This window comes from Gorilla gorilla, chromosome 6 (genome assembly GCF_029281585.2).
Source record: "Gorilla gorilla gorilla isolate KB3781 chromosome 6, NHGRI_mGorGor1-v2.1_pri, whole genome shotgun sequence".
NCBI classification, from domain to species: Eukaryota; Metazoa; Chordata; class Mammalia; order Primates; family Hominidae; genus Gorilla; species Gorilla gorilla.
Window position 1 is genome coordinate 166,949,664 of NC_073230.2, and position 26,961 is coordinate 166,976,624.

General features: G+C 53.2%; 1 protein-coding gene across 4 annotated transcripts in view; it reads right to left on the minus strand.

The window, feature by feature from the left end:
* The window catches only part of PTPRN2 (protein tyrosine phosphatase receptor type N2), a 1,029,630-nt gene that overhangs the window by 515,824 nt on the left and 486,845 nt on the right, over positions 1 to 26,961 (minus strand). For all 4 annotated transcript variants that reach the window (XM_055347412.2, XM_055347413.2, XM_055347411.2 and 1 more), the window contains one exon: positions 21,178 to 21,257. In XM_055347412.2, coding sequence (XP_055203387.1) covers positions 21,178 to 21,257 — 80 coding nt within the window. The remainder of the gene's footprint in view (positions 1 to 21,177; positions 21,258 to 26,961) is intronic.

Genomic DNA, 26,961 nt, shown 5'->3' on the forward strand with positions numbered 1-26,961 from the left:
GGGACCCCTCATCTGCTTCCATCTGCCATGTTCATATGCACAAGGTCCACAACGGCAGCCAGACCACACCTGGAAAGACACAGCAAAAGCTTCCCAAGGAACACGGGCCATGAAGGAGTTAAAGTCCTCAGGTCTACGAATACAACATTATCTTTTTTTCCTTGTTTCCTGCTAATCTGTTTAATGGGAAAGTTTCCCTCCTCACAACCCATATAAAGAATGCTTCCTTAGTTGCAGGCTTTACAAATAATTATCTAGAAATAAACAAGCACAATGATCTATTGTAAGTAAATCTGCATAAAGAAGAGTTTTCTTTTCTTCCATGAAAATCTAGCCACTTACTGCAGTAGAATCACCACACTCCATCTGCACACAGTGACACATCACTGCAGCCACACTCCATCTGCGCACGGTGAGACATCACTGCAGCCACACTCCATCTGCCCACGGTGAGACATCACTGCAGCCACACTCCATCTGTGCATGGTGACACATCACTGCAGCCACGCTCCATCTGTGCACGGTGACACATCACTGCAGCCACGCTCCATCTGTGCACGGTGACGCATCACTGCAGCCACGCTCCATCTGTGCACGGTGAGACATCACTGCAGCTACGCTCCATCTGCCCACGGTGAGACATCACTGCAGCCACGCTCCATCTGCCCACGGTGAGACATCGCTGCAGCCACACTCCATCTGCCCACAGTGAGACATCGCTGCAGCCACGCTCCATCTGCGCACGGTGACGCATCACTGCAGCCACACTCCATCTGCCCACAGTGAGACATCACTACAGCCACGCTCCATCTGCCCACGGTGACCCATCACTGCAGCCACTCTCCATCTGCCCACGGTGACGCATCACTGCAGCCATGCTCCATCTGCCCACGGTGACACATCACTGCAGCCACGCTCCATCTGCCCACGGTGACACATCACTGCAACCACACTCCATCTGCCCACGGTGACACATCACTGCAGCCACACTCCATCTGCCCACGGTGACCCATCACTGCAGCCACTCTCCATCTGCCCACGGTGACGCATCACTGCAGGGTAGAAACTCCCCCATCTCCCATGCAGCCCCCAGCGGCCGCCATCACAGGTCTCACTGTCTCGCCGTGTGTGTAACCTGCTTTCTCCCCAGCTCCCACGGCTGTGGCCGCACCGCTCCGTCTCTGTCTGTCTGTGCATGGCCGCTGTCTGTGTCTGTACCTTCATGAGGTGTCCCCTCTTCTGCTAAGGACACAGTCACGTTGGATTGGGACCCACCCTCATGGAGTCTGACCTCCTCTTATTGACATCTGCAAAGATCCTATTTCCAAATAAGGCCAAATCCACAGGTAGCAGGGGTTAGGTTTTGACGATAACTTTCTGGAGGTCTCATTATCCCCACAGCAGGTGTCACCCAGCAATGGTTGACAGAGTGTCCACTGCACACCAGGCAGCCTGCTAGAGACATTGCATTCATTACCTTTGCCTATTTATGAATATGAGAAGGTTTTGCAAAGCGAAGAACGGCACGGAAAGAGACCATGTAGGCCTTGCTAAGAAGGATGGCCTGGAGGGAGGAAGAAGGACCTTTCAAGGCTTTTTGTTTGAATCGAAAGTTCCCTTTATTAAGTTATTTTACAAAGTGAGCTTGTATCAAGGCTGAGCTTTCAGCGCAGTATTTATGAGCTGCATTTCTTTCAAAACATTCTATCAAACTGACATTTCCTTAAATCAAACTGACCTTCCACAATATGGAATAAATCAGGTGGTTTAACTCTACTGACTAAAGAGTGTTTTCCCCAACCCTGAGACAGGCGGCTTTGTCCGTGTCGCTCAGCCGCCGGCTCAGTGAAGGGTGGTCATGGAAGAGCAGGCCGCCGTCGGGCAGTGACTGATTACAATCATTTGTTGTGATGCATTGCAAATTAACGGGACAAGCCCAGCCAAGCTGCTCCGCTCAGAGGGTGCGCGTCCCGCCTCTGCAATTACTGATGTGCACAAAGGACCCAGGGACCACTTAAAACAAGGGGAGGACTGAGTCCACGCAGGGATGAAGCCACAGGCACAGTCCCCACGCGCTTGACAGCAGCCCCGCAACCCGCCTGCTCCAGACACCTGTTCCGAGGGAATCTCTCCCATCCACCTGCCGCTGTGGCTCAGACCCCAGGCACAACACAAGCGCTTGGCAGAGAAATGGACCATATCACCAATGCACTCGGCGCTGAACCATCATTGAGGAGAGACCGGCTGCTGCTGTGGCCCCTGGGGCTGCAGCGTAAACAGTCGTGGTGGCAAAGTGGTGTCCACAATTACATGTGTCGTCCGTGAGCACACTGGCTGTGGAAGGAGGAAGCCTGTGGCTCCAGGATTGTCATTTCAGCACCGCTGCCTGTGGTCCAAGAGCCGTAGCTGAGATGCAATGGGGGTGTCCTTTGTCACCGGTCCCCAGGACCACACATGAAGGACCTAACAATGATCCTGATGAGAAGGTTGTTAACCTGCCAAAGCATCAAGATGAAACATCACACAAGTCGCTCTGAGCAGGAACCCACTAGCAACAGGGCCCTTCGATCCATGTGGAAGTGCCTAATGCCACTTTTTTGATGAGCAAAAATGGCAGCTAATAATTTAAGGCAAAAAAGGAACACAATCCAGTATGACAGTTGTTCCCCAACCAGAGGGAGTGCCCATGCGTGGTGTCCCACGAAGGCGGAGCTGGGCATGAGCACGGCCACGGTCCTGCTGTCAGAGCAACCTCATTCCACGGGGTGAGCATCTCACACCTTGCTGCGGAAGCCCAGAGCCCACGCCGACTTCTACAACAGCCTCAGTACAGCGACGGGTGACGGCCATGGCACGGAGCACCGAGCACAGAGGTTATCTGAGGTGGCTTCGCATCAGCTCACAGCAGAGGAGTGTCAGCCCAGTTCACAGATGGAGAAAACAAGGCTGGTGGAGACCAACGTGTCCAATATCACAGGTAAGTCAAGGCTGTGGGACTGAAACTCAGTCCTGTGGACACCAGCCAGGGCTGCAGGGCTGCAGGTGCTGGCTCTATTCCTGCTGTTACAGTCAGTGCATGTGTGTGGGGGGCTCTGCAGTTTCCCAGGTACTGTCAGTGGCAGTGAAAGGTGATGGCGTGCTGGCAGCCCTTGCAGCCCTCGCTCACTCTCAGCACCTCCTCGGCCTTGGCGCCCACTCTGGCCCTGCTTGAGGAGCCCTTCAGCTCACTGCTGCACCATGGGAGCCCCTCTCTGGGCTGGCCAAGGCCTGAGCCAGCTCCCTCTGCTTGTGGGGAGGTGTGGAGGGAGAGGCACAGGCAGGAACTGGGGCTGTGCGCGGTGCTCACGAGCCAGCACGAGTTCTGGGTGGGCGTGGGCTTGGCGGGCTGCCACACTCGGAGCTGCCAGCCAGTGCTGCTGGCCCCAGGCAGTGAGGGGCTTAGCACCCAGGCCAGCAGCTGCGGAGGGTGTGCCGGTTCCCCCAGCAGTGCCGGCCCACCAGCACTGCGCTCGAATTCTTGCTGGGCCTCAGCTGCCTCCCCATGGGGCAGGGCGCGGGATCTGCAGCCCACCATGCCTGAGCCTCCCCCTCACCATGGGCTCCTTTGCGGCCGGAGCCTCCCCGACAAGCGCCGCCCCCTGCTCTGCGGCACCCAGTCCCACTGACCGCCCAAGGGCTGAGGAGTGTGGGCTCACGGCGCATGACTGGTGGGCAGCTCCGCCTGCGGCCCTGGTGCAGGATCCACTAGGTGAAGCCAACTGGGCTCCTGAGTCTAGTGAGGACTTGGAGAACATTTATCTCTAGCTAAGGGATTGTAAATACACCAATCAGCACTCTGTGTCTAGCTAAGGTTTGTAAATACACCAATCAGCACTCTGTGTCTAGCTCAAGGTTTGTAAATACAACATTTATTGCTCTGTATCTAGCTAATCTGATGGGGACTTGGAGAACATTTATGTCTAGCTAAGGGACTGTAAATACACCAATCAGCACTCTTGTGTCTAGCTAATGGTTTGTAAACACACCAATCAGCACTCTGTGTCTAGCTCAAGGTTTATAAATACACCAATCAGCACTCAGTGTCTAGCTCAGGGATTGTAAATGCACCAATCAGCACCCTGTCAAAAAAGACCAATCAGCTCTCTGTAAAACAGACCAATCAGCTCCCTGTAAAATGGACCAATCAGCAGGATGTGGGTGGGGCCAGATAAGGGAAAAAAAGCAGGCTGCCCGAGCCAGCAGTGGCAACCCACTTGGGTCCCCTTTCACACTGTGGAAGCTTTGTTCTTCTGCTCTTTGCAGTAAATCTTGCTGCTGCTCACTCTTTGGGTCTGCACTGCCTTTATGAGCTGTAACACTCACCGCAAAGGTCTGCAGCTTCAGTCCTGAGGCCAGCGAGACCACAAACCCACCAGAAAGAAGAAAATCTGAACACGTCCAAACATCAGAAGGAACAAAGTCGGGACACACCGCCTTTAAGAACTGTAACACTCACTGCAAGGGTCCATGGCTTTATTCTTGAAGTCAGTGAGACCAAGAACCCACCAATTCTGGACACAGCAGTTCAGGGAATGGGGTGCCCTACAGAGTTTCCAGAAGGCAACCATGACAAAACCTAATACCAATGAGCTAATGACCATTCTACACACTTACACACATATGTATGTGCTCAGAAAGTGAGACACACTCAGTGAGAGACACACACTACACACAATCACTCACACACACAGTGAGACACGGGCTCATACAGCAAGACAACACACATGCTCAGTGAGATACCACAATTCCACCAGCAGGGACCATCTCAGCAGAATGTGGCCATGCAGGGGCCTGTGCCTGCTGCTAGAGGCAATGAGGTCTCAGCCTCCAAGTACAAACCTTCCCACATACGAGGACAGAGAAACCTGGGGTGAATTCCACATAGTTCATCTAAAAACCAGGCACCCCAAGCAAGTTGGGGTTTAACCGCATTGACTCTGGCAACCTGAACATGTGCTGGGTGTCCAAGTCCAGGGGTCAGAAGCAGCTGGAGAGCCCAGGACATGCACAGCATTCTCCTGGGGACGTCTCTCAGGACCTGTTACCCAGACGAGATGCCCAGGACAGCCACAGCCCCCGGGAGAGCATGGGAGGTGCAAGAGGGAGCTGTGGGGCCAGAGACTGGGGTCACAGCCATGGGGGAGCCGGGGGAGCCTGGGAAGCCCAGCACTGTGAGGTTGCTTGGACACATTGGTCACGCCAGACACTGTCCCATGGTTTCCTGTCCAGCTATTTGCTGGAATCTGGCTGCTAAAAAGAGAGCCATCTACACACTGTGTCTGAGGGACGCCAAGGACTCCTTCCTCCCCAGATGCTCCTTTTTCTTCTCCTCAAGGCCTCTGTCATCTCCCACTCACCGAAGCCCTCCCTGTGCCAGTGATTTCCAGAAGCTGACTGGTGGGGGTGACATTTTCTACTTGCAGGGGAGGGAAGAGAAAGGGTCACCCTCCCCGCAACAGAACTGACTCCTGGCTCAACCCCATTCTCCTCCAAGTCACAGCGTGGCTCTATGATGACTGCGCTGGGCTGTCGGGTGTCCCTGGGGAAAGGAGTGCCAGGGCCTCCTGGGGATGGCGCACAGAGTGGCCAATTTTATGGATGATGGATGCTTCCCCTGCTTCCAAAGGGGCTGCAGGCAGCGCAGGCATAAACACAGCTTAATAAAGACCAAGGCTGAGAAACAAGTAATCCAGGGGAAGAAAGGCAGAAAGATGGTGCTGCGCTTCTGGTAAGTGACTGTAATCTGGCACACTTCTGGGTGAGAGAAGCTCAGCAGGTGAGCACAAAATCTGGGAGTGAGATTGCCGACTCGGGACGAGAGAAACGCCTGACATGGCGGTGGCTCTGACTGTCTGCTGGCAGGAACCATGCAGTTCACCAGGAACACCAACGTCTCTCCTGGCCATGGGCCCCAAGATGCACTCAGGCGTGTTCTGGCTGAGAGACTTGGTGGAGCCTCCTCAGCAGCTTCAGGTGAGTTTTCTCAACGAGTTTCTTACCTCGCACCCCTCATGAAAACCAAGGACATAAGATCATGGGGGAGTCCTGTAAGGTCTACCGAAGACTCACTCCAAAATGCAACGTGCAGAATCCTGCAGTGAGCAGGGGCACGGTTTGCGGAATATGGGCCTCCAGAAGCAGCTGTGTTCACACGGTCATCTGACCAAGTCAGAGCCAAGTCTCAGGTCAGTGCTGAAAGGGCCCTGGGCTAACGGGCTGCGGCCAGAAAGACAGTGGCTGGCGAGGCAGATGGAGCCAGCAGACCCGGGGGGAGGGCAGGGGCTGCCACCACCACACGGCGCCCACGGGTCAGACCAAGGTTTTGTATTTCACAACCAGCGGATAATGAGTTGAGTTGTTCACTAAACTGACGCTCAGAACTCTTATTCATTTTCAGAACAGTAAAGTCAAAACTCCACGAGGACCTTAAAAAACATATTCTGGATTTAATTACAGATAAAAGAAATCTGACTTCTATTACAAGAGGAGAAATTGCGTATTTAAAATGGAAATTACCCCAGAGCATGGGAACGGCACTGTCTTTCTGTCTTATTTTAGAATAAGAAATTATGTGGCCATTCAATTCTTGAAGAAAATGTTTTTAAAAGGGAAGAGGTGGATGGGCAGGACTGCATGCAAAGAGTTTCGTTCAGGGAAAGATCCTGCCCTGGCTCTCTAACCTCACGCAGGGATGGGCTTTCTTTCCATGCCTCAGTTTACCTATGTGTCCCACGTCCCTCTGACATGACTTTGTATGTTTCCATTTGTTTCCTCTGAAAATCACATAATATGCTGCTTTGTTTCTCTAGCAAGGAATGGCTGTGAGCTTGGGGGTCTTGAGGCTCGGAGGCATCACAAAAAATAAGACTCCATCAGCAAGAGAGTGTGCCCCCTCTGCCTCCCTCTCCATTCCCAACCACCAGCCTGGGATGGCACCTTCCATGAGGTGGATGAGTCCCCTCCATTCAAGGCCTTCTCTGCAAACAGCCACCCTTCTGGCTCCAGGATGAAATGAGGCTCTAAATATGGGCCCTATCCCATGGGGCTGCCAGGCTCAGGGCCAGGGCCGACAGGCACACTGACCTGCAGCGTGGCTACCCCAGGCTCTCTCTGGCAATTCTGCCACAGAATGTGCTCTAAGCTGTGCTGCTTCCTTTCCTTCAACCACCTCCCAACTCCTCAGCATGGAAGGGCTCTGAGTGCTCAAAGAACACGGCCTTTTCAGCTGGCGTCACAAGACATTTACAAAACACCGTGGAGAAATTCCAAAACCAGGCACTGTAGAGAGACAGAAAGTAGTTTTCCCTACAGGAGAACGTTAACACTAAGATCAGCTTTAGAAAACACACACCTGACACCTGAGTTGTGGTGACTCTCACCTGGTGAAGTCCCTTACGAATACATCCTTACCCAGATTGTATACTTGATGGGAAAATTAATAATGCCAAGCAGATGGCAAGGCTGGCAGGTGACCCTGGACCTCAGGATGTGACACAAAGCACTGGTCCTCGTGACTTGAGCACATCCCTGGGACATATGGGTGGCTGAGGGCTCTGCAGAGAGAAACACTTCCACAGTGGGGCCCTATGCCTGTCAAGCGGGAAATAAAGACGAAATCTTAAGCAGATTTTCAATCGTCTTCCTTCAATATCAGCAAATCCCACAAAAATTACAGTACGGAGTAGTTATAGGTTGAAAGGTTAGAGCTGGGGAGAAAAAAAGGCTATATTTTCCTGTTTTCGTGAAATTTCTCCTCTTACACCTGGCAGCTAAGCAGCCTGCTGCTGTGGTTACTGTTCAGGTTACTACGGCCACAGGAGGGCTGAGGTATGTTAGATGGGTGGAGGGCAAGGGAAGAGTTGAGATGCGATTCTTATTTCCACGTATGTGATAATGCTATTGCAATGCTTTTCAGCGAAGCCTCCTCCTGCACCCAGGGTGTCTCCTGATGCAGAGGGGCAGTTTCCAATGCCTTGCAGTCGTCTACCTTCCCTGCCGCTGCTCTGGCCAGCAGGCATTTGCTGAGTGTCGTGGAGGAGCTCCCAGCTGGCAGGGGGCAGGGGTTTGTCTTTAGAAGCTCTTGGACTGCAGCTGTGAGTGGTACTCGGCTCCAGTGCCATTGAGGTCCCTGGGGGCTGCTCCCAATGGCTTGCTGGCCTTGCCTCCAGGACATGTTCTGAACCTCTGGGGTGGGGCCCAAGAATCTGCATTTTTAACGACCTCCAGCTGATGCTCAGGGGCCCCGTTTGCAGAACTGCTGTTCTACAATCTTGAGGAAAGGTTTCTGTAACAGGCTGGAGAGTGAATGTTGGAGGCTTTGTGGGCCGGGCAGTCTCCACCGTGACCACGCAGCTCTGCCTGTGGGGAAAGCTGCCAGAGACAAGGCGTGAAGGAGTGAGCGAGTGACAGAGTGAGTGAGTGAGCACTGTTCCCACCAGGCTTCCTTCCCAGAGCAGCACACCGGGTCAGGCCAGGCCACGGGCAGCACACCGGCTCGGGTCAGGCTGGGCCACGGGCAGCACACTGGGTCAGGCTGGGCCATGGGCAGCACACTGGGTCAGGTCAGGCCGGGCCGCGGGCAACACACCAGGGCAGGCCGGGTCATGGTGTGCTTAGAATTTGGTGAGGCGGCAGGGTCGGGGCAGACACGGTGGGGTCTGAGGACAGCCGCTGAGGCTCTTCCTGTGGGGTGACATGGACCTTGCAGCTGGGAGATGGCAGGACTGGGTATGGGGAAAGGAGGGAGGAAGGCAGGCATGCTGGGCTGGAGGAGAGCTGAGCCAGGGTGGGCACCAGGACTTGTTGGGGGTCCAGGCTGTGCAGTCCCAGGGGAAGAACGGCCCATGCCAGCGGCCCTGACTGAGCAGAGCAGGCCAGAGCGTGGGGATTTCATCCCTCACTGTCCCTGTCACTCCTTCAACATGAAGGAGAAAGCCATGAAACGATGCAGGTGACTGTCTGATCAGGCCCACCGGGTGCTGAGCTTGCTGTCCCCGTGGGGTGCTCATGCTCATGGCAGCCGAGGGTATGGTGCAGCGCACAGGAGGTCCAGGCCACAGCTCCCACGCCAGGACCATTAGGGACCCAGTGCAGTGGCTGGACTGCAGCTGGGGCAGGAGCTGCTGGGGAGGTGGGTGCCCAGCACCACCTTTGCACTCGGCACCACCTTTGCACTCAGCAGAACAGAGGCCACGTCCTCAGGGAAGCATGGGCCTGCATTGGTACAGCTTCACTTTAAAAATGCATCGTCAAACCCCGCAAACCACTGGAACCGGGTGCCTATTGAATGTGAGCACTCAGCCCAAATCATCACTGTGAACTAAGGTATCTACACCTGCTTCATTCTAAACAGAAAAGCAGATCTCTCTAAGCAGGAAGCACCTTAAGCTCCTGCCACCAGCATTCATTGGGGGATGTCATTTTGGTCGGTCAAGGGCTGTGAAGCTGATGGGATTTTCAATTTGTACCATTTTATACCACATGAGGAAATTGTGTAATTACTTTTGCCCATGACTTCTCATTCTTAACTTGCTTTCTCATGGATTACAACTGTAATAAGACAAGGTGTTCATAGAGTGCAAACTGTCTTTAAATTTAAAAGGTCTAATTGTACATCCACCTTTAATCAGTGCTAAAATATCAACACAGATTGAAACTTCCCTTCCCAAGCTGCCTGCCAGAGGATGTGATAACCCTGCTGCCGACACCGTCTTCACGTGCTCTCTGTAAGCTGTGGGCTTTGCATCATACGAATCATCGCATCTCATTAGTGAAGCAGCCTCGTCTTGACACTGAAGACAGTCCAGTGAGGAGTGAGCAGCACTGCAAGATGTCTTAGTGCCTGACACGGTGGGTCTTATCAGCTCAAGATCCTCTCCCATTCTTTTTAAACAAAATTTTTAGAGATAGGGTCACGCTCTATCACCCAAGCTCAGGGGCAGTGGCATGGTTGTGACCATGGTTGTGACAGATCACTACAGCCTGGAACTCCTGGGCTCAAGAGATCCTCCCACCTCAACCTCCTGTGTGGGACTTACAGGTACACCACCACGCTTGGCTAAATTTTTAAATATTTTTGTGGAGATGGGGTCTCACTATGTTGCCCAGCCTGGTCTCAAACTCCTGGTAAGTGATGCTCCTGCCTTGGCCTCCCAAAGTGCTGGGATGACAGGCATGGCCACCACACCCCCACCTTCTCCATTCTTTACCCCCCAAAGTGCTGAGATGACAGGCTCGGCCACCACGCCCCACCTCCTCCATTCTTAACCCCCAAAGTGCTGGGATGACAGGCATGGCCACCACACCCCACCTCCTCCATTCTTTACCCACAATTGTTGCTATTCTTCTAACCCCATGACATCTTACTGTCCGCTTGTAGCCAAGTAAAGAACACTACTGAAAAGAGAGTACTTCATGAGGATTTGCCATGGCATCTTTCCCACTCCAGGCATTCGTGGGATGCCCAGGCATGCAAGGCCAATGGACATCTTGAGTGAGCAATGGCAACCAACAACTTATAAACTGCTCAGACTTTACATTTTGCTCTCACATCAAATTATTCCCACTTCATTTGATCTGAATGCAGCCTCGCGGAGTGTAACTATTGGCCCTAGCTGACAGAGAAGGCACCCTGAGGTTTGAAAACAGTCAATGAGTCGTCCAAAGTCACAAAACAAGCAAATAGCTGGGAGGGTGCTGTGAACTCAAGTTCTGAACTCCAAGCTCCTGTTTTTCCTTCTTCCATTTTGCCAACCTCAGGTGCCATGAAGTGGCACAGAACATCCAGGCAGGGCTGGAGAGGCTGATACCTGACCTAGATTGGTGCCTAATCCATGGGGCACTGCACTATGGCCAACACAGCAGACATCCAAAAGCAGGGACTGACCTAGAGTAAGGAGGCTCCATTGCCCTCAGCTTCAGTAGGTAAGCAGCCAACTGCTGTAGAGGTGCTCATGGTGATGGAGGTGCTCATGGTGGAGGTGCTCGTGGTGGTGGAGGTGCTCGTGGTATGGAGGTGCCCGTGGTGGTGGAGGTGCCCATGGTGGTGGAGGTGCCCGTGGTGGTGCAGGTGCCCATGGTGGTGGAGGTGCTCCTGGTGGTGGAGGTGCTCGTGGTGGTGGAGGTGCTCATGGTGGAGGTGCTCATGGTGGAGGTGCTCCTCGTGGTGGAGGTGCCCGTGGTGGTGGAGGTGCTCCTCGTGGTGGAGGTGCCCGTGGTGGTGGAGGTGCTCGTGGTGGTGGAGGTGCCCGTGGTGGCGGAGGTGCCCGTGGTGGTGGAGGTGCTCGTGGTGGTGGAGGTGCCCGTGGTGGTGGAGGTGCCCGTGGTGGAGGTGCTCGTAGTATGGAGGTGCTCGTGGTGGTGGAGGTGCTCGTGGTGGTGGAGGTGCCCGTGGTGGTGGAGGTGCTCGTAGTATGGAGGTGCTCGTGGTGGTGGAGGTGCTCGTGGTGGTGGAGGTGCCCGTGGTGGTGGAGGTGCCCGTGGTGGTGGAGGTGCCCGTGGTGGTGGAGGTGCTCGTGGTGGTGGAGGTGCTCGTAGTATGGAGGTGCTCGTGGTGGTGGAGGTGCTCATGGTGGAGGTGCTCCTGGTGGAGGTGCTCCTGGTGGAGGTGCTTGTGGTGATGGAGGTGCTCGTGGTGGAGGTGCTCGTAGTATGGAGGTGCTCGTGGTGGTGGAGGTGCCCGTGGTGGTGGAGGTGCCCGTGGTGGAGGTGCTCGTAGTATGGAGGTGCTCGTGGTGGTGGAGGTGCTCGTGGTGGTGGAGGTGCCCGTGGTGGTGGAGGTGCTCGTAGTATGGAGGTGCTCGTGGTGGTGGAGGTGCTCGTGGTGGTGGAGGTGCCCGTGGTGGTGGAGGTGCTCGTGGTGGTGGAGGTGCTCGTAGTATGGAGGTGCTCGTGGTGGTGGAGGTGCTCATGGTGGAGGTGCTCCTGGTGGTGGAGGTGCTCCTGGTGGAGGTGCTTGTGGTGATGGAGGTGCTCGTGGTGGAGGTGCTCGTAGTATGGAGGTGCTCGTGGTGGTGGAGGTGCTCGTAGTGGAGGTGCCCGTGGTGGTGGAGGTGCCCGTGGTGGTGGAGGTGCCCGTGGTGGTGGAGGTGCTCGTGGTGGTGGAGGTGCTCCTGTAGGATCTAAATGCCATTCAGTTGAACCCTTTTGGTTCTGCTGACCAGCGTGCATTTAACCCACTCATCCTCACCCAGCGACTCTTGTCCAATAATGCAAATACCTAGAATGCTGTCCTGGCCGATAAGTCCGAGGCCTGGTGGTGTGCAGTGCCCTCCTTATTAAGAACGATTACAGGGCCAGGGGACTCAGATGCCAGCCTTGCCGTGTGAATCATCATGTAAATTTTCAAGAACGGGCCTTCAGAGCTTTGGCATTCCCGTGCTGGGAGGAAAAGTGCAAAGAATCAGACGCAAGGCCTGAGAGCCCAGGGGCCTTGGGCGGGTGTTGACCAGGTAAGACCTGCCTGTGACAAGCGTCCCCAGCAGACAAGCTTCTGAGCAATTGTTTCCCAAGTGCTGAATAGCCTCATGCTGGTCCCAAGTGCTCAGGGACCCCTCCCTACCCACCCCAGGCAGCTCTCGGACTTCACTGAACCTCCCCTGCCTTCCAACCAAGAGCTGCTTCTCCAGAGTCCTGGTGTCAGGAGGAACTTTCCTGGGCTCACCAAGGTGACTCTGTGTTAGTCTGATCAACTGTGCACTCACAGGGGACACCAACTGCCAAGGGGTTTGTGCCACACACTCCAGCTGCTGTGTAGCCCTGTAGGGTCCCCAAAACACAAGGAGACAACAAGGGAGAGTTTCAGATGCCAACGGGCTGGCGGAACATAATTTTTTAAATAATCGAGCCCTTCAGAGTCTCTCAAAAGTTATAATATTTGGACAATTCATGTCTCAAGACCTGAGCTTGTCCCAAGGGGCCCATAGGCATGGCAGAGCAGGAGAAACCCTCTGCCCTGCCCAAGATGGCCCAGGCTTGTGACCTGGTGGAGCTACAGGGCAGGACTCCTGGGCCGACCACCAGGGACCGAGGGCAGTGGCTCGGCTGTAGCTGAGGCAGGATCTGCTGGGGAGGTGGGTGCCCAGCACCATCTTTGCACTCTCCATCACCTTTGCACTCAGCACCACCTTTGCACTCAGCACCATCTTTGCACTCAGAACCATCTCGGCTCCTCTGCCCCTACTGCTTCTGTCGAGTTGCCGTGGGAACTGGTATTGGTAGAAGAACTCCCAAGAAGTGGCTTCTGGCAGACATCGGCCTCCCCTCAGCTCAGAGACAGCCTGTGAGCCGCGGCTGCAGGAGGAAGGAGCGTGGTGGGCACCTGTGTGCTGGCTGGAAGTTGTGTCTCCAGGTGCCCGGGGGAGGGTGTGGGCCCATGCGTTGGCTTCAGGGCCGCACTGGCCTCTCCCTGCAGGCTCCAAGTGCACCTTCCTCGGGTACCCCTTGCTTTCCTCCTTCAGGTCTCAAAGCAATGCCCTGCGAAGCTGCCCTGCAGCACACAGCCCTGATTTAAAATGAGCCACTTTCTGCTCCGGTATAAAGACACTACCCTTTCTATGCGGAGATGAGGCCACTTCCTACTAAGGTATGAAGACACTGCCCTTTCTATTCAGAGGTGAGGGAAAGAGTGGAAACAGCATTCGCTTATGGACAAAGAGCAAAAGAAAAGGCTGTGAAAACAGGCACGGCAGCCTCGCATCATGGAAGGACCAGGGCTTCAACACAGCAAAACAGAGAGCCAAGTGGACAGCAGGCTCCTCCAGCAAAACCTGAGGCCTCGTCCCCCAGGCCCACAGCCCAGCGGCATCTTCACCAGCAGATGCGGCTCCCCTGGGACTCCCCTCCAGCACAGCTCATCTCCAATGGGCTAGGACGGCTACCACAGGAGGACATACGTGTCCTGGCCACAGCCGCCAGCCATCCTGCCTTCCTCCCGTCAGTCTCTAACCCCACGGGGCCTGGGGCAGTGAAGACAGAAACCCATGTGTGGGGAAGAGTAATACTTGGGAAACTCAGCGACGCCCACAATGTGCTCCATGACCGTCAACCAGTCAGCAAAACCCCCTCCTGCACATCCAGGGTACAGGGCCTTCTGCTGGATTTCACCTGCCCCGGCAGCCGACTGCACCGGCATCACAGCCTCCTGCCGACGATCCCTCTGCTGGGAGGCTGGGCGTTCCATGAAGAGAACAGCTGAGACCCCCTCGGCAGCTTCCCAGGCAACAGAAGGCGCAGGGAGGTGGTGGTGATTCACTGTGTTTCTAACAGGTCCTCTGGCCACGGAAGCCTCCTGCACATGTGAAAGCCTACAGAGAATCCCACGCACTTCAAAACTCTCACTCATGTTTTTCAGAAGCGGGTTTTACAACTTTTGGCATGAAAAGGTCTTAGTGGCATTTCTATGGGTGTTTATCTAGGCTGCTCCTAAACCCCAGCCAACTAGGGGTGAGCTCCCGTGGCCACCTGTGACAGTCAGCCCCTCGCAGTAGACGTGCCGACATGGCTCCCGAGGTGGAGGGGAAGCTGGAGGCCCTGGGGGCTCTTCTCCCTGATCAGGGTATGAATTCTAAATGAACGTGAAAGTGAGGATGAAATGGAACCTGCTCTCCCCAGCAGTGAGTTGGAGGGGGGCCAGGTGCTCCCCAGCAGTGAGTCAGAGGGGACCAGGCAGCACCCTCTGCCAGCAGGATCAGCATTGCTCGTTCATTTGCAGGTGAGAACGAGCTGCTCCCATGAATGGTATTTCCAGTGCATAAATCCCGTCTGTATAAAAATAAACACAGAAAAGTGACTGCTGAGCAACACAGTTTCCTAGCCCATCGTTTAGCAGCATCCCCGAGTGTCCCCCACATGCGGCTCCTGGCGTTCCACGCTGGTAGCCCTGTCAATGATGGCGATGCAATTATTTTCTACCACAGCGTTGTCTGCGCTCAGGGTAAAGCCATGATGAAGGCGGCTTTCAGGACTTGTAATTACAGAGCCATGGGTGGCCTCTGTCCTCGCAGCCGGGAAGGTCAGCACAGGTCCTGGGTGCTGCCAGCCCCGAGCGCCACTCCTGCAAACACTTGTCAAAATGCCAGAAGTAATTACCTGGCTGTTCAGAATGGAGTCATGGGGTGCAGCTCCTACCATCTCCGATTCCCTAAAGCCTCCATCCAAACCGAAACTTGTTTACAACCTCCTGGGGCTGCAGCCACAGGGCACCTGCTCTTCGGCAGCAGAACCTCGCCATAGTCCTTACCAATGTTCCTGTCTGCTGGTCTCTCCGGCAGCCCAGGGGAGGCGCTCCCGTGCAGGTGGGAGTTCTTGTTCCATGTCCAGCCCACGTGGCCCTGGACACAAGCTGGGGCTGGTTCACACACTGCAGGCCCCCTCCCCGCCCCCAACGCAGCAGGTCCAGCAGGAGATGGGCACTGAGCCTGCGGGGCCCACTGTGCAGACCCCACCAGCACCACCAGCCCACGCTTCCCACGCCGCGCCCTCCACTTCATCTTTTTCTCTTAGAGGCTCCTCTTTTTAGTTACTCCTCATCGTCTGTGTCTGTGCCGTGAGTCAGGGACATTCTAAGAGCAGGAGGAGAGCATGGTGCTTCCCTCTGAGCATCTCCCTCGCTCACTCTGGGTGACACCTCAGCCAGGCGAGCTGTGGGATCGTCAACCTCATGGCTGCGGAGCAGCAGGATGAGCACGAGCCCCACGCCAGCCACAGCTGGAGCCCAGGAGCCCCCAGCCTGTGTTGATCCTGGCGGCAGCTCAGCTCCATGGAGGACGTGACACAGCGGCCCACGTGCAGCGGAACCTGGAGCCGGGCTGCCCAGGCCACACCTCCGGTCTCACTGCTCTGGCGCTGCTTCCTCAGCTGCACCCTGGAGGTCTGGTGAAGGGGAGCGCTGGGATCCCTGTGCCTGGAAGACACTTGAGGAGAGTGCAGGTCCTTGGAGAGTCACTTTCATCAGTTTGACAGGTGTCTCATTCACCTGCACATGGAGGCAATTTTCTCAGCAAGTGGCTGTTTTGAACATTTCCAAAGCATCCTCCTTCATTTCTAATAAGAGTGCAACTTCCCTTCCACACTCATGGCTCAGGAGTTCCTCTTGTCTTGCTCCAATCTCTTAATCATGAGGGTGGTACCGGAGCACGGATGGGCTTTGGGCCCCACCAGTGCACAGCTCCACCCGGCCTGGCCTCCCTGGGGAGTGGGTGTGTGGGAGCGTGGACAGCTTTAGGCCCCACTGCTGGTGACCAGCGTGCAGCTCTACCCGGCGTGGCCTCCCTGGGGAGCTGGTGTGTGGGAGTCAGATGAGGAATGTCTGCCGCTTGTGGACCGATGCTGCAGCAGCAAGGCACCCCTCCCCCTCCCCCGGGGCCAACCTGCCTGTGTCCACCTCAGCGGAGCTGATTCCATCAGCTGCAGTGAAACTCAGGCCCAAGTCCTCCTTAGTGGCTGCTGAAGATGAAGTTCCCACACTATGAAGTCCGATTCTGAATTCCACCTTGCCAGCCTCTTACTGGCATGTCCTTGGCACACTGGACCCCACATCCAGGCTGCACCATTCTCATTCCTCTCACCTTCAGCCCCTGAGACCCACCCTCGTCCCCGTGCTCTGCCCAAAGGCCAGCTTCTCTGTGGAGCCTCATCTAAGCCCTGCCCTGCCCTCCCCGATGTGCCACCCACTGCCCCTAAGAACTCCCGTCTGAACAGCCCTGGCACCGGGGTGGGGGGGAGCTTCTGGAGGGCAGGGCCACTGACTTCCAGAGTGATATCACCTTAGGAAGGTGTGATGCATTGCCCAAGACAGAATCCGCACGGAGCGGACCAGACTGTGAAGCACCGATGCCTGCCTGGGGTCGATAGTTAAGGCTGGCTGGATTGTAAGTATGTGTTATAAAGGAATTCACTTCACTTTGCCATTACGCTTTTCAAAATAAACACGTTTGTCTGCTTTATGAGAGGCCAGAAGCCTGGGCAGCCCTTGCTCCAGCAGAGAAGCCTGTGACTAACGCAGAACGCTGCGGGCTATGGGGTCCAGGCATCGGCACAGAGTCCAGTTCTGAGCCGGGATTCAAGAGAGGCTCACAAGAGAGGAGGGGAGCCTCTTCCTCCATGTGGACCCGCTACATATGAGACGTGAAACACAGACAGCAGCACAGCAGACACGACCCTGTTCTGACACTCACCAGCTTCACAAAGATGCCGAGCAGGCAGAAGCAGGAGGACGTCATGGAAAGTCACCGTACCTCTGAATACAGAGGCGCCGCTACTGAAATGACACGGGGCGCCTCTCCAACAGGCTGAAAGAAACAGTGGCAGCTGAATGCTGTGTCTTAGAGGCTGTCAGGTGGAGGATGCTGAGGTCAAAGGGGGAAACTGCTCAGGACAGGAGCCCCCCATGAGCCTCACCCCACCATTCAGGGTCAGCACAGGAGCCCCCTATGAGCCTCACCCCACCACACAGGGCTGAGTGCCAGAGACACACCCTCCGTGGCACCCGAGAGGGAATGTTTGAAGAAACAGCCTGAACTTGGCCTGAAGGAAACGGCCGAACATGGGAGGGGATTCCTGGCAATAAGCTCATAAACCACAGGCAGCCCCACAAGCCACCAGGTGGGGGTCTCTGCAGACTGGGAGCCAACAAAAGCAAACACTGTTTCTAAAGGATGATGAATTTCCTTTTCTTTGAAAGGAGCAATACAAAAATTGATCAGAAATATACTATTTAAGAAGAAACTACCAAGGAAATGAAGAATAAAAAGGATTTTTCTGTTCTGCCAGTTCAACTATGTGACTGAGCCACGGAGATTAAACGTAGCTACCAGTCATTTCTATGTACTTTGTGGTAGAGTTAAGTGCCTCCTTGAGCAAAACCCACTTATTTTTAATATTCACTAATACCCTGTGCTCATACCCAAGGTCATAAATTAGCAGAATTCCCAGGAAAGCGTTGCCTACGATAAAGAGGAGACTCTGAGTAACGAAAAGCAGCTGCCCTTCTCATTCGGCATCAATACCACGTGACGTTTGATGGGGACTAATGTGGGATTAACTACACGCCTATTCATTAGGTTTTGTATCATTTTGTATAAAATTAGCAAAATGAATGCCCTTTGAATTCTACCGCCAGGGTGATCTCCCCACATTAATAACAGCAGCCTCAGGTCCTCAGGCCCTTGAGGGAACCAGACGCCAGCAGCCATTGGGCTTCCAGGCAGCTGGCAGGTGGCAGGTGCAGGCAGCACCCAGCACTCCTAGTAATTTCAACAGCAGGCTCTTGAGTTCCGTATGTTGGCAACACAGACACCACCATACGTCCTTCCACAGGGGTCCGCCCATCACCATAGGGCGTTTGTGATGACACTATTCCACATCATCTTTTAAAACAGAAACCATAAGAAACTCCTTTTGAATTTGAAATTCTTCCCTGCTATCATGTCAGCCTGTCTACGTCTCACCTGAAACTCAGTAAGAGGCTCCTCTTCACCGTGCTAAGCACTCTCCCAAGGCCAATGGGCCAGTCACCGTGCTAAGCGCTCTCCCGAGGCTGATGGGCCAGTCACTGTGCTAAGCACTCTCCCAAGGCCAATGGGCGAGTCACCAGTCACCAACCGTGCTAAGCGCTCTCCTGAGGCCGATGGGCCAGTCACCACACATGGGCATGTCCACTGCCTACCTGCAAGATCTTCACGGTCACAAAATTCTTTTTTATAATCTCTTGGGTTTTTTTGTTTGTTTGTTTCTGAGACAGGGTCTCCCTCTGTGGCCCAGGCTGGAGTCCAGTGTTGCAATCTTGGCTCACTGCAACCTCTGCCTCTTGGGTTCAAGTGATTCTCCCACCTCAGCCTCCCGAGTAGCTGAGGTTTGAGCCACCACACCCAGCTAATTTTTTTGTATTTTTAGTAGAGATGGGGTTTCACCATATTGGTCAGTCTGGTCTTGAACTCCCAACCTCAAGTGACTCGCCCACCTTGGCCTCCTAAAATGCTGGGTTTACAGGTGTGAGCCACTGCACCCGGCCAATCTGTTTCTTATATAGCATCAGGCACGTTCATGACACCATAGAATTATTCAAAATAATTCTTTAAAAATCATGCATGAATGTAAACAATTTTGCACACGTTCAAGAAGCAAGAAACATTCTGACTCACACAGCCACAGGAGTTAACATGGAGGCACTGGTGCAAGTTAGCAAATTCAGGTGTTTAGAAAGTTGTCAATATGAGACTCAAATGTACATTTCCTATGTGGCTCCCCCTTGGTGCAGCACTTCAATAAATAACATGAACACATTTGAAATGACCGAGAAACTAGCTTTCAAATAATCAACCTCATTTTCTCTAGAGAGCCATAAAATAAATCAAAGGTCCTTGTCTGTGAGTATATTGTTATGATTTTTAAAAATATAACAAGATTGCCATTCCTAGCATCCTTGAGGTCCTGCAAACCTAATTCCAGTGGCATTGCTCCCCAGTACTGGAGAAACTGCCAATCATGGGATAATTATCAATGCATTTCTGCATAATACCTGATCACGGATTTGGTCTTAAATATCTCCAATAATCACTTCTGACAGGGAACTAGAGCAAGCGAAACAGATGCCATGGAGGGAGGGAGCTCTGGCAGCCACGAGGCACTGAAGCCGTTGTTGGGACCCCCCATTCCTCTTGCGTGGGAGTGTTTGGTATGGATCCCACTGACTTTTCGCGCTGGGACTGCACTGGACCGCCCAGCTGGAGCGAGGATGCTGGGCTGCTTTTCCGAGTTGTACCCCAGCTCCACAAGCCTCACAGCAAAGTATGGCAACAAAGTGAGACTGGGGACACAAATCTCCACAAACCTTAAATCAGACTGCAGAAGTTTAGTACAACTTTGCAAAGCACTGTATTTCAACCACAAATTCTCAGCCCCCTAAGTCACCACCTTGAGCAAAGGAGTTACTGAGGGTACGAGGATATCCCATAAGCAAAACCCGCAGCAGCCAAAACAGACAGGACCAGCAATTCGCTCCATCCCTTAGAACATGGTGGCTACTTCACACCTTGATTACTCTCACTGGAAAAAGAAACTTCAAGTTTACAGGGTGCCAGTACAGTGACGCCTCAATCAACGAGAACTAAGTATTGAAATCCCGAAATAAACCATAGTATTTTGCTGCATTTTACACTGGGAAAAAAAGACAAAAATTTAAGCAAAAAAAAAAAAAAAAAAAGTTCATAGATTTAGCAATATAAAGGACTGGCTAAAACCAAGTGTCATTTCCCGCTGTGGCTGGGTCAGTGTGTTCCGTCCTGTCTTATCAATGATACGGAACGGGAGCGCCCTGCCTGCGGAATGGCCCTAATGCACTGAAAACCATCAGGCTAAGGTTCTGTTATGCTTCCTGTATTTTTCTTACTAGGCAGGAAGATTAAACAATACACTCTACAAGAGTTTTCAACAAGTTTAAAGAAAAAAAAAAGGCAGGTTGAGGAAAATGCAACATTGTGTCCACCATCCCATTCTGTTCTTCAAGACTGGAGAGTAAAGCTTTGTGTTTTTCACTCAATGACAATTATTAATCATATAACAAAGATTACTCAAGCTCTATCTGTAAGTACATCTCAAAAATGTGTGATTCGCAATGCCCAGAACCCTGGGCTCTAAACAGTGAAACCGTCTGGAAGTTGGCCGGTTTTTACTGAAACCTCCCAGATACTTTGTGGTGTCTCTGCCCACCGCAGTCGGGAGCAGGGCCGGTGTGTGCTCCTGGTCTGGTACAAAATGAAAAACCTCAAAGCAAAATTGCACGTGCTCTGCACACACTGGGATTACTACAAACACCAAATCTTGCTTTTCCAAAAGCCGGATTTGTTCTCGGTCCCTTGCAGCCCTGTGTCTCCTGCCTTCTATCTGAGCCAGTTCCACACATCAGGGCAGCCCAGTCCCTCTCCACACAGTGAAATCCCAGATGGTGCCCATGGACAGCCACATTGCCTTGTGACTGCCCCTCGTCCCCTCACTGCACACCAGATTTCCACGGAAACTGAGACCTTCCTCTGGGTTGCCCCATGTGGGTAGTGTGAGTCTCTCTCTGCCCTGGCTGTGCATGTGCGTGTTTGCGTGCGTGTGTGTGTGTGTGCACACACGTGTGTGCGGAAACAGCCTCACCTGTGGCCTTCTCCACATCCTCAGTGGTCACGTTTTGGACATTGGCACTCACTTTGAAGGTCACTGCTGGTCCGAGAACCCTGGAAGGGATAATTTAAAATAAGTTCATAATGAAGTCTACGCGCCACACTGCTTTTCTGAAAACGACATGGAAAACACTGGTGTGTTTTTAAAAACGCAAACATCCAAGGCCGCTGTGGCTCCAGGCGTCGACTCCACCGGACGTCGGTTTTCCTTAACACCATGACCTTTGTTTCCATTTGCCAGGAATTCCGTTTTTGGGCTTTGCTTTTCCAAAACACACATCACAGTGTAATATGCTATCCTAAAAAATTCACATCAACCTCCGAACCCAGCAACAGCAAGCAGATATTCTTGCTAGAGAAAAAGAAAAGTTGTTATTGAAATAGATTTTAGTCTTTGGTCCCCAAGGGAGATGTATGAATCTAGAGCAGAGAGGAAAGAGACTAGTATTTTTTAAACTCTTTTGACAGGAACCATTTAAAAAACTACCAAAGTCATTAAGAACTACTCTGTATAAAAACAACTGGCAGGGAATTGCTAGACAGGAATTATCAAAATTGTTCGAAGCTTTTTAAATGCTATGTCAACCACAATTTTGAAAAAATACCTTACTTTTTAAACCATTTAATTCATCTGAAGACCCCATATGCAGTAGAAACTGATTATTGTGCCTACAACCATCTCAAAATGAATTAGGAATCCAGGGTCCATTCCCAAAGACAGACAGACTGACCCCATGTCCACAGATGACAGCCATAGATAGCTCTTCCTGGAACAGACCCCTTAAATGTCTTCTAAGAAGTAAATCCCCGGAACAGACAGGAAATGCGAAGAGGACCCAATTTAGGTGGGAGAGGGCAGCTAAGACTGTTGCTTCCTGGTCCCTGGGAGATGCCTGCACTGACATCTAAGCTGTGAAACTGGGTACCATGTAGCCCAGGGTCCCTTGCTGTCCCCACTGCAGCCACACACCCTCCACCACAGGCTCATCCCAAGGCACCATATGACTCCCAGGCTGTGGATTTTGCACCCAAAATCCTTTCAACCTCACATGTATTTTTGATTCAGATATCTCTGCTCATGATACCTTAGTCCCAACCTCTGGTCTTCCTCCTTGGGATTTTTGCCCATTCTCCCAGCCAGGGCTAGCTCCTCCATGTGCAAGCCCTTGGTGAAGGGGACTGTCGTGCCATTACGAGGCAGCACAATTACCATCCTAACACCATGGCTGAATATTCCATGTGGAAGTCTTAGCATCACTTTGAACTCAACAAGGTCTCCCTTGAATCAGCACCTGCTCTGAGGAGCAAACAGCATTCTAACCTTACGGATATTCCCTTTGGCTTTCTTATGCCAGGAATATCCAGCTAGTCACCAAATTCTGCGGAAACCCTTGGAAAATGCACCATGTCCACCACTGCCTCTTGGTTCTCACTGTGATCTTCTAGTCCAAGCCTGTGCCCTGTCACAGCAGAGCTGAGTGACTTCCTGCGTCCAGCTCTACTGCATGCAAAATGTCCTTGGAAGCCGCCTCCAGGGATGACCATGGAGCAGGAGCTGGTGTCTTCTCGAGCCCAGGCCCCAGGCCTGTCTACGGTGCCTCAGCTGGGCCCTCTGCTGGTCCCCACTATGGGCCCTCAGAAAGGAGGAGGCCACTCCCTCCCTGGACTGCAGCTCTCCTGCCAACGATGTTCCATTCGCTCATGGAGTGCTGAGTTCTACTCCCTCTCAAAGCCCTACTCCCGAGTGAGCACTGTGAGAGTGGCCGATTCTCCCTGTCTCCACAGTCTTCCAGAAGGGCCCTGAGTGCCTGATATTTAGTGCTCAAGTGGCACACCAGACGTTTTATAGATGTTTTCCTTCTTCCCGAGCAGAGGATGGGCTCTTTGAGGCATGCATGATGATTTCTGCCATGGCCTCACCCACGCAGGAGATGATCAATTCATATTTGTGACTGGTTCAACATTTTGGTTGAATGGTTTTCTAAAATTAAGAGAAAGTCCTCATTAACACAAGCAGCACTCATGTACCCCTGAAACAACGCTGAGGACAGAGAGCTCAGCCACAGGGCTTCAAGCTTACACACGGCATCTGTGAAACTGTGAATCTCCACCACATCTGAAGATTCCCTGACAGATGGGACTGGAATATCCTAAACCTAATTTTTCCCTCACGTGCTGAAAGTTTTCTTTAAAGGCTGTGAGGAGGTTCTTGGTTCCTCAGAGTCCAAAGACCCAGACCCCTATGCTATGAAGAAGCTTGTGACCCATACGTGGCCCCGTATTTCACGTGGGGGCCGCAGGAGAGGCCCACACAGCCTGTGTCCTTCCTTGCACGCAAGCCGAGCGTCACCATCGCGTGGGGCGGTGGTCATCACCAGGGAGTGCTCCTGACACCCTGGGGGTACATCTCGCAGGCAGTGAGCACCCAGTGACCGTTGCCGTCAGCCCCAGCGAGACCCAGGTGCCTGCGGCCATGGTGCACTGAGCCCTGGCTCTGGCCCTTGTGCTCTCAGGAACCCTGTGGGAGGACGGGGCATGAGGAGCCGTCTCCAGAGGAGACTCAGAGGGTCAGTAACATGACCCCAACTGCATAACCTTCCCTAACTTGAATACGTGCAGGCTCTTCCCTAAAACCCACAGTGGCTGCTCTGACGTGGGAAGAAGTCTCTATCCCGAGGCCCCACTACAGGTCTAACTCCATGAGTCACTGTTCTGTGGCCCTCCTGGGCCCTTCCGCTGGGCCTCAGTTTACTCAGCTGTCCAGTGTGGCAAGGCCCACAGGTCCTCCTGGACTTGCTCTGGCCTGGGAGACCCTGGTTTTCAATAAACTCTGGTGGCCAGGCCCAGCGGGTCTGCAGTAAACAGAGGCAACACTGGGGGCTCCAGAGCTGAGCTGCTGGCTCTGCCCCCGGCACCATCAGCAGCAGAGATCCCTCCCCACAAGAAGAACTTGCCCTGGCATTTGTTACCAACCCCACCCGCCACCCCCCCACCCCCCGCACCCGCGCACGTCTGCTGTGCAGGTGGCAGATGGCTGAGTGCTGTGTGGTCCAAGTGAGAGGCTTCTGGGGGAGGGAGTGAGGTCAGCCTTCCCACCAACTTCTTTCTAACCAGGGAGCCTTGGTTGTCTCTGCCATCTTGTTTAGCTTTCTGTCTCTTTAGACATTTGGGGAAAATTGAATAAATCCCATGTGCATATTGCCAGCATCAAAAAGGGAATTTCTGTACTAATCAGGAAATAAAAAGTAAAACAGAGATGCCTAGAGCCCTGCAGAGTCTCTTAGGAGCAAGCATTGCACCTAATATTACAGCTCTCGGGGAGAAAACACCCACGACGCCCATCCACACCCACGACACTCATCCACATCAACGCCCATCCACACCCACCACACCCATCCACACCCACGACACTCATCCACACCCACGATGCCCATCCACACCGATGCCCATACACTCCCACGACACTCATCCACACCCACGATGCCCATCCACACGGATGCCCATACACTCCAACGCCCATCCACACCCACGACGCCCATCCACACCCTCGACGCCCATCCACACAGATACCCATCCACACCCACGACACCCATCCACACCCATGACACCCATCCACACCCATGACACCCATCCACACAGATACCCATCCACACCCATGACACCCATCCACACCCACGACGCCCATCCACACATGCCCATCCACACCCATGACGCCCATCCACATACACGACGCCCATCCACACACACGACGCCCCATCCACATGGGTGTTTTCTCCGTCAGGCACATTGTAACCACGTGTCCCGGCCTCACACACAGAGCACTTCCTTCCCATTCCTGCTTTGGCTTTGAAGCATACTGTGAAATTCTTCATGGCTCCCTTCTCCACCAGGCACTCCTTACACAGTGCTCACCTATCTAATTACAGACCTGCTTAGAAATTCCAGGGGCCAATTTTCAAACAGAACAGGCAGAGAGACTGAGCTGCAGAATCCTCCGCTGAGGGGGAGTTAGGAACAGGTAGCCCACCGCTCCCAGGCTGAAGCCACAATGATACAAACCAGGCCTCTGCACGATGAGATAACCATCAGAACAGACACACAGCCTGGCATCCTCCTGCACCACTCCACACAGCTCCATGCCTTTTCCTCCTTAAACCCCTCACTCAGCCAAAAAGGGGGAATGGTCTGTTAAAGGCATGAGCCTGGCCATTCCCCAGCTGCCAGCCTTTGATTAATAACTGCTTTCCTCTGCCCACACCTCACTCTCATGTTTTCGGCCTCTGAGTGGCAAACAGCTGGACTTGAGCCAGTTACAACACTAGGAACACCAGTCAGCACTCAGCACTGTGCTGGGGCCATTTAAACAACAAAACCACCGACGAAAAGCACAAAAAATGTGGAAAATGTGGCACTCAATAGACCACGAAGAGGAGCCTTGTTTTACAGTATGAGCTGAAACGAGAAGGCGGAGCTGTCCTCTCCCACCTGAGCACAGGCATGTCAGGCAACCTGAACTTTATGGCTCTGTGTGTGTCCAGGAATGACTTTGGCATAAGCATTGATTTGGGGGTTACAAATTAATTTGCAAATACAGAATCTGCGAATGCACAGGATCATCGACTGCCTAGCATCTGTGTTGAAGAGCTTTCACACACATCAATAACCTTATTATCTTCTTCACATTTTTCAATTTTATACTGTAGAGAGGATGGGAGCACTGGAGCTTACAAGGCTTGAGATCCAATTGTTTGTTTAACCGCCACTTCCTCGCAGGGCGATTTTGCACATTACATTATTTACCCTGCAAAATCGGAGGAACAAGACAAACACTGCAGGGCATTGGAGGATCGGGCAGGATAGCTGACATGCGACAGGGTTCCCTCTGAACCAAAGCCGTCAGTCTGTGCCCCGCTCAGTCAGGAGGGGTCTGCTCCTCCTCTGAATTCTTCCATAAAATCCACTCTCTAAATTGACTATGGCTTGTGTGGGTTCACACAGCCCCCGCACACTGTACTGCTTTCTCAGGGAGCCTGGTTGCTTTCCTGCAGGAATGACATGGTTGATACAAGGGAAGGGACTGTCTCTTTCCCGACTCTGGACCGTGCAGTGAAGATCTCATGAGGAATCTGTAAATGGCCACTTCAGGGTAGATCTTGAAAGTGTCGTCCCGACGGTCGTGCCAGGCACACCTGCGGTAAGAAGCGTCTGATGCAAGAGCATGAGGAGTTTCTGAGTCACTGTTCCTGGGAGAACCATCCACCTTTTGACAGTCAAATTCACTTACCGTGAAAGGTGACTCCTATTTAGGGTGGAAGAAATGCCAAAAAGGAATGCTGCCCACTCAGATGCAAACGCTTCTTCCCCTGATGAAGGAGGGAGTCTTCACACACATCCTTCTTCCCCTGATGAAAGGTGGAGTCTTCACACACATCCTTCTTCCCCTGATGAAAGGTGGAGTCTTCACACACATCCTTCTTCCCCTGATGAAAGGGGGAGTCTTCACACACATCCTTCTTCCCCTGATGAAAGAGGGGGGAGTCTTCACACACATCCTTCTTCCCCTGATGAAAGAGGGGGGAGTCTTCACACACATCCTTCTTCCCCTGATGAAAGAGGGGGGAGTCTTCACACACATCCTTCTTCCCCCGATGAAAGAGGGAGTCTTCACACACATCCTTCTTCCCCCGATGAAAGAGGGAGTCTTCACACACATCCTTCTTCCCCTGATGAAAGGGGGAGTCTTCACACACATCCTTCT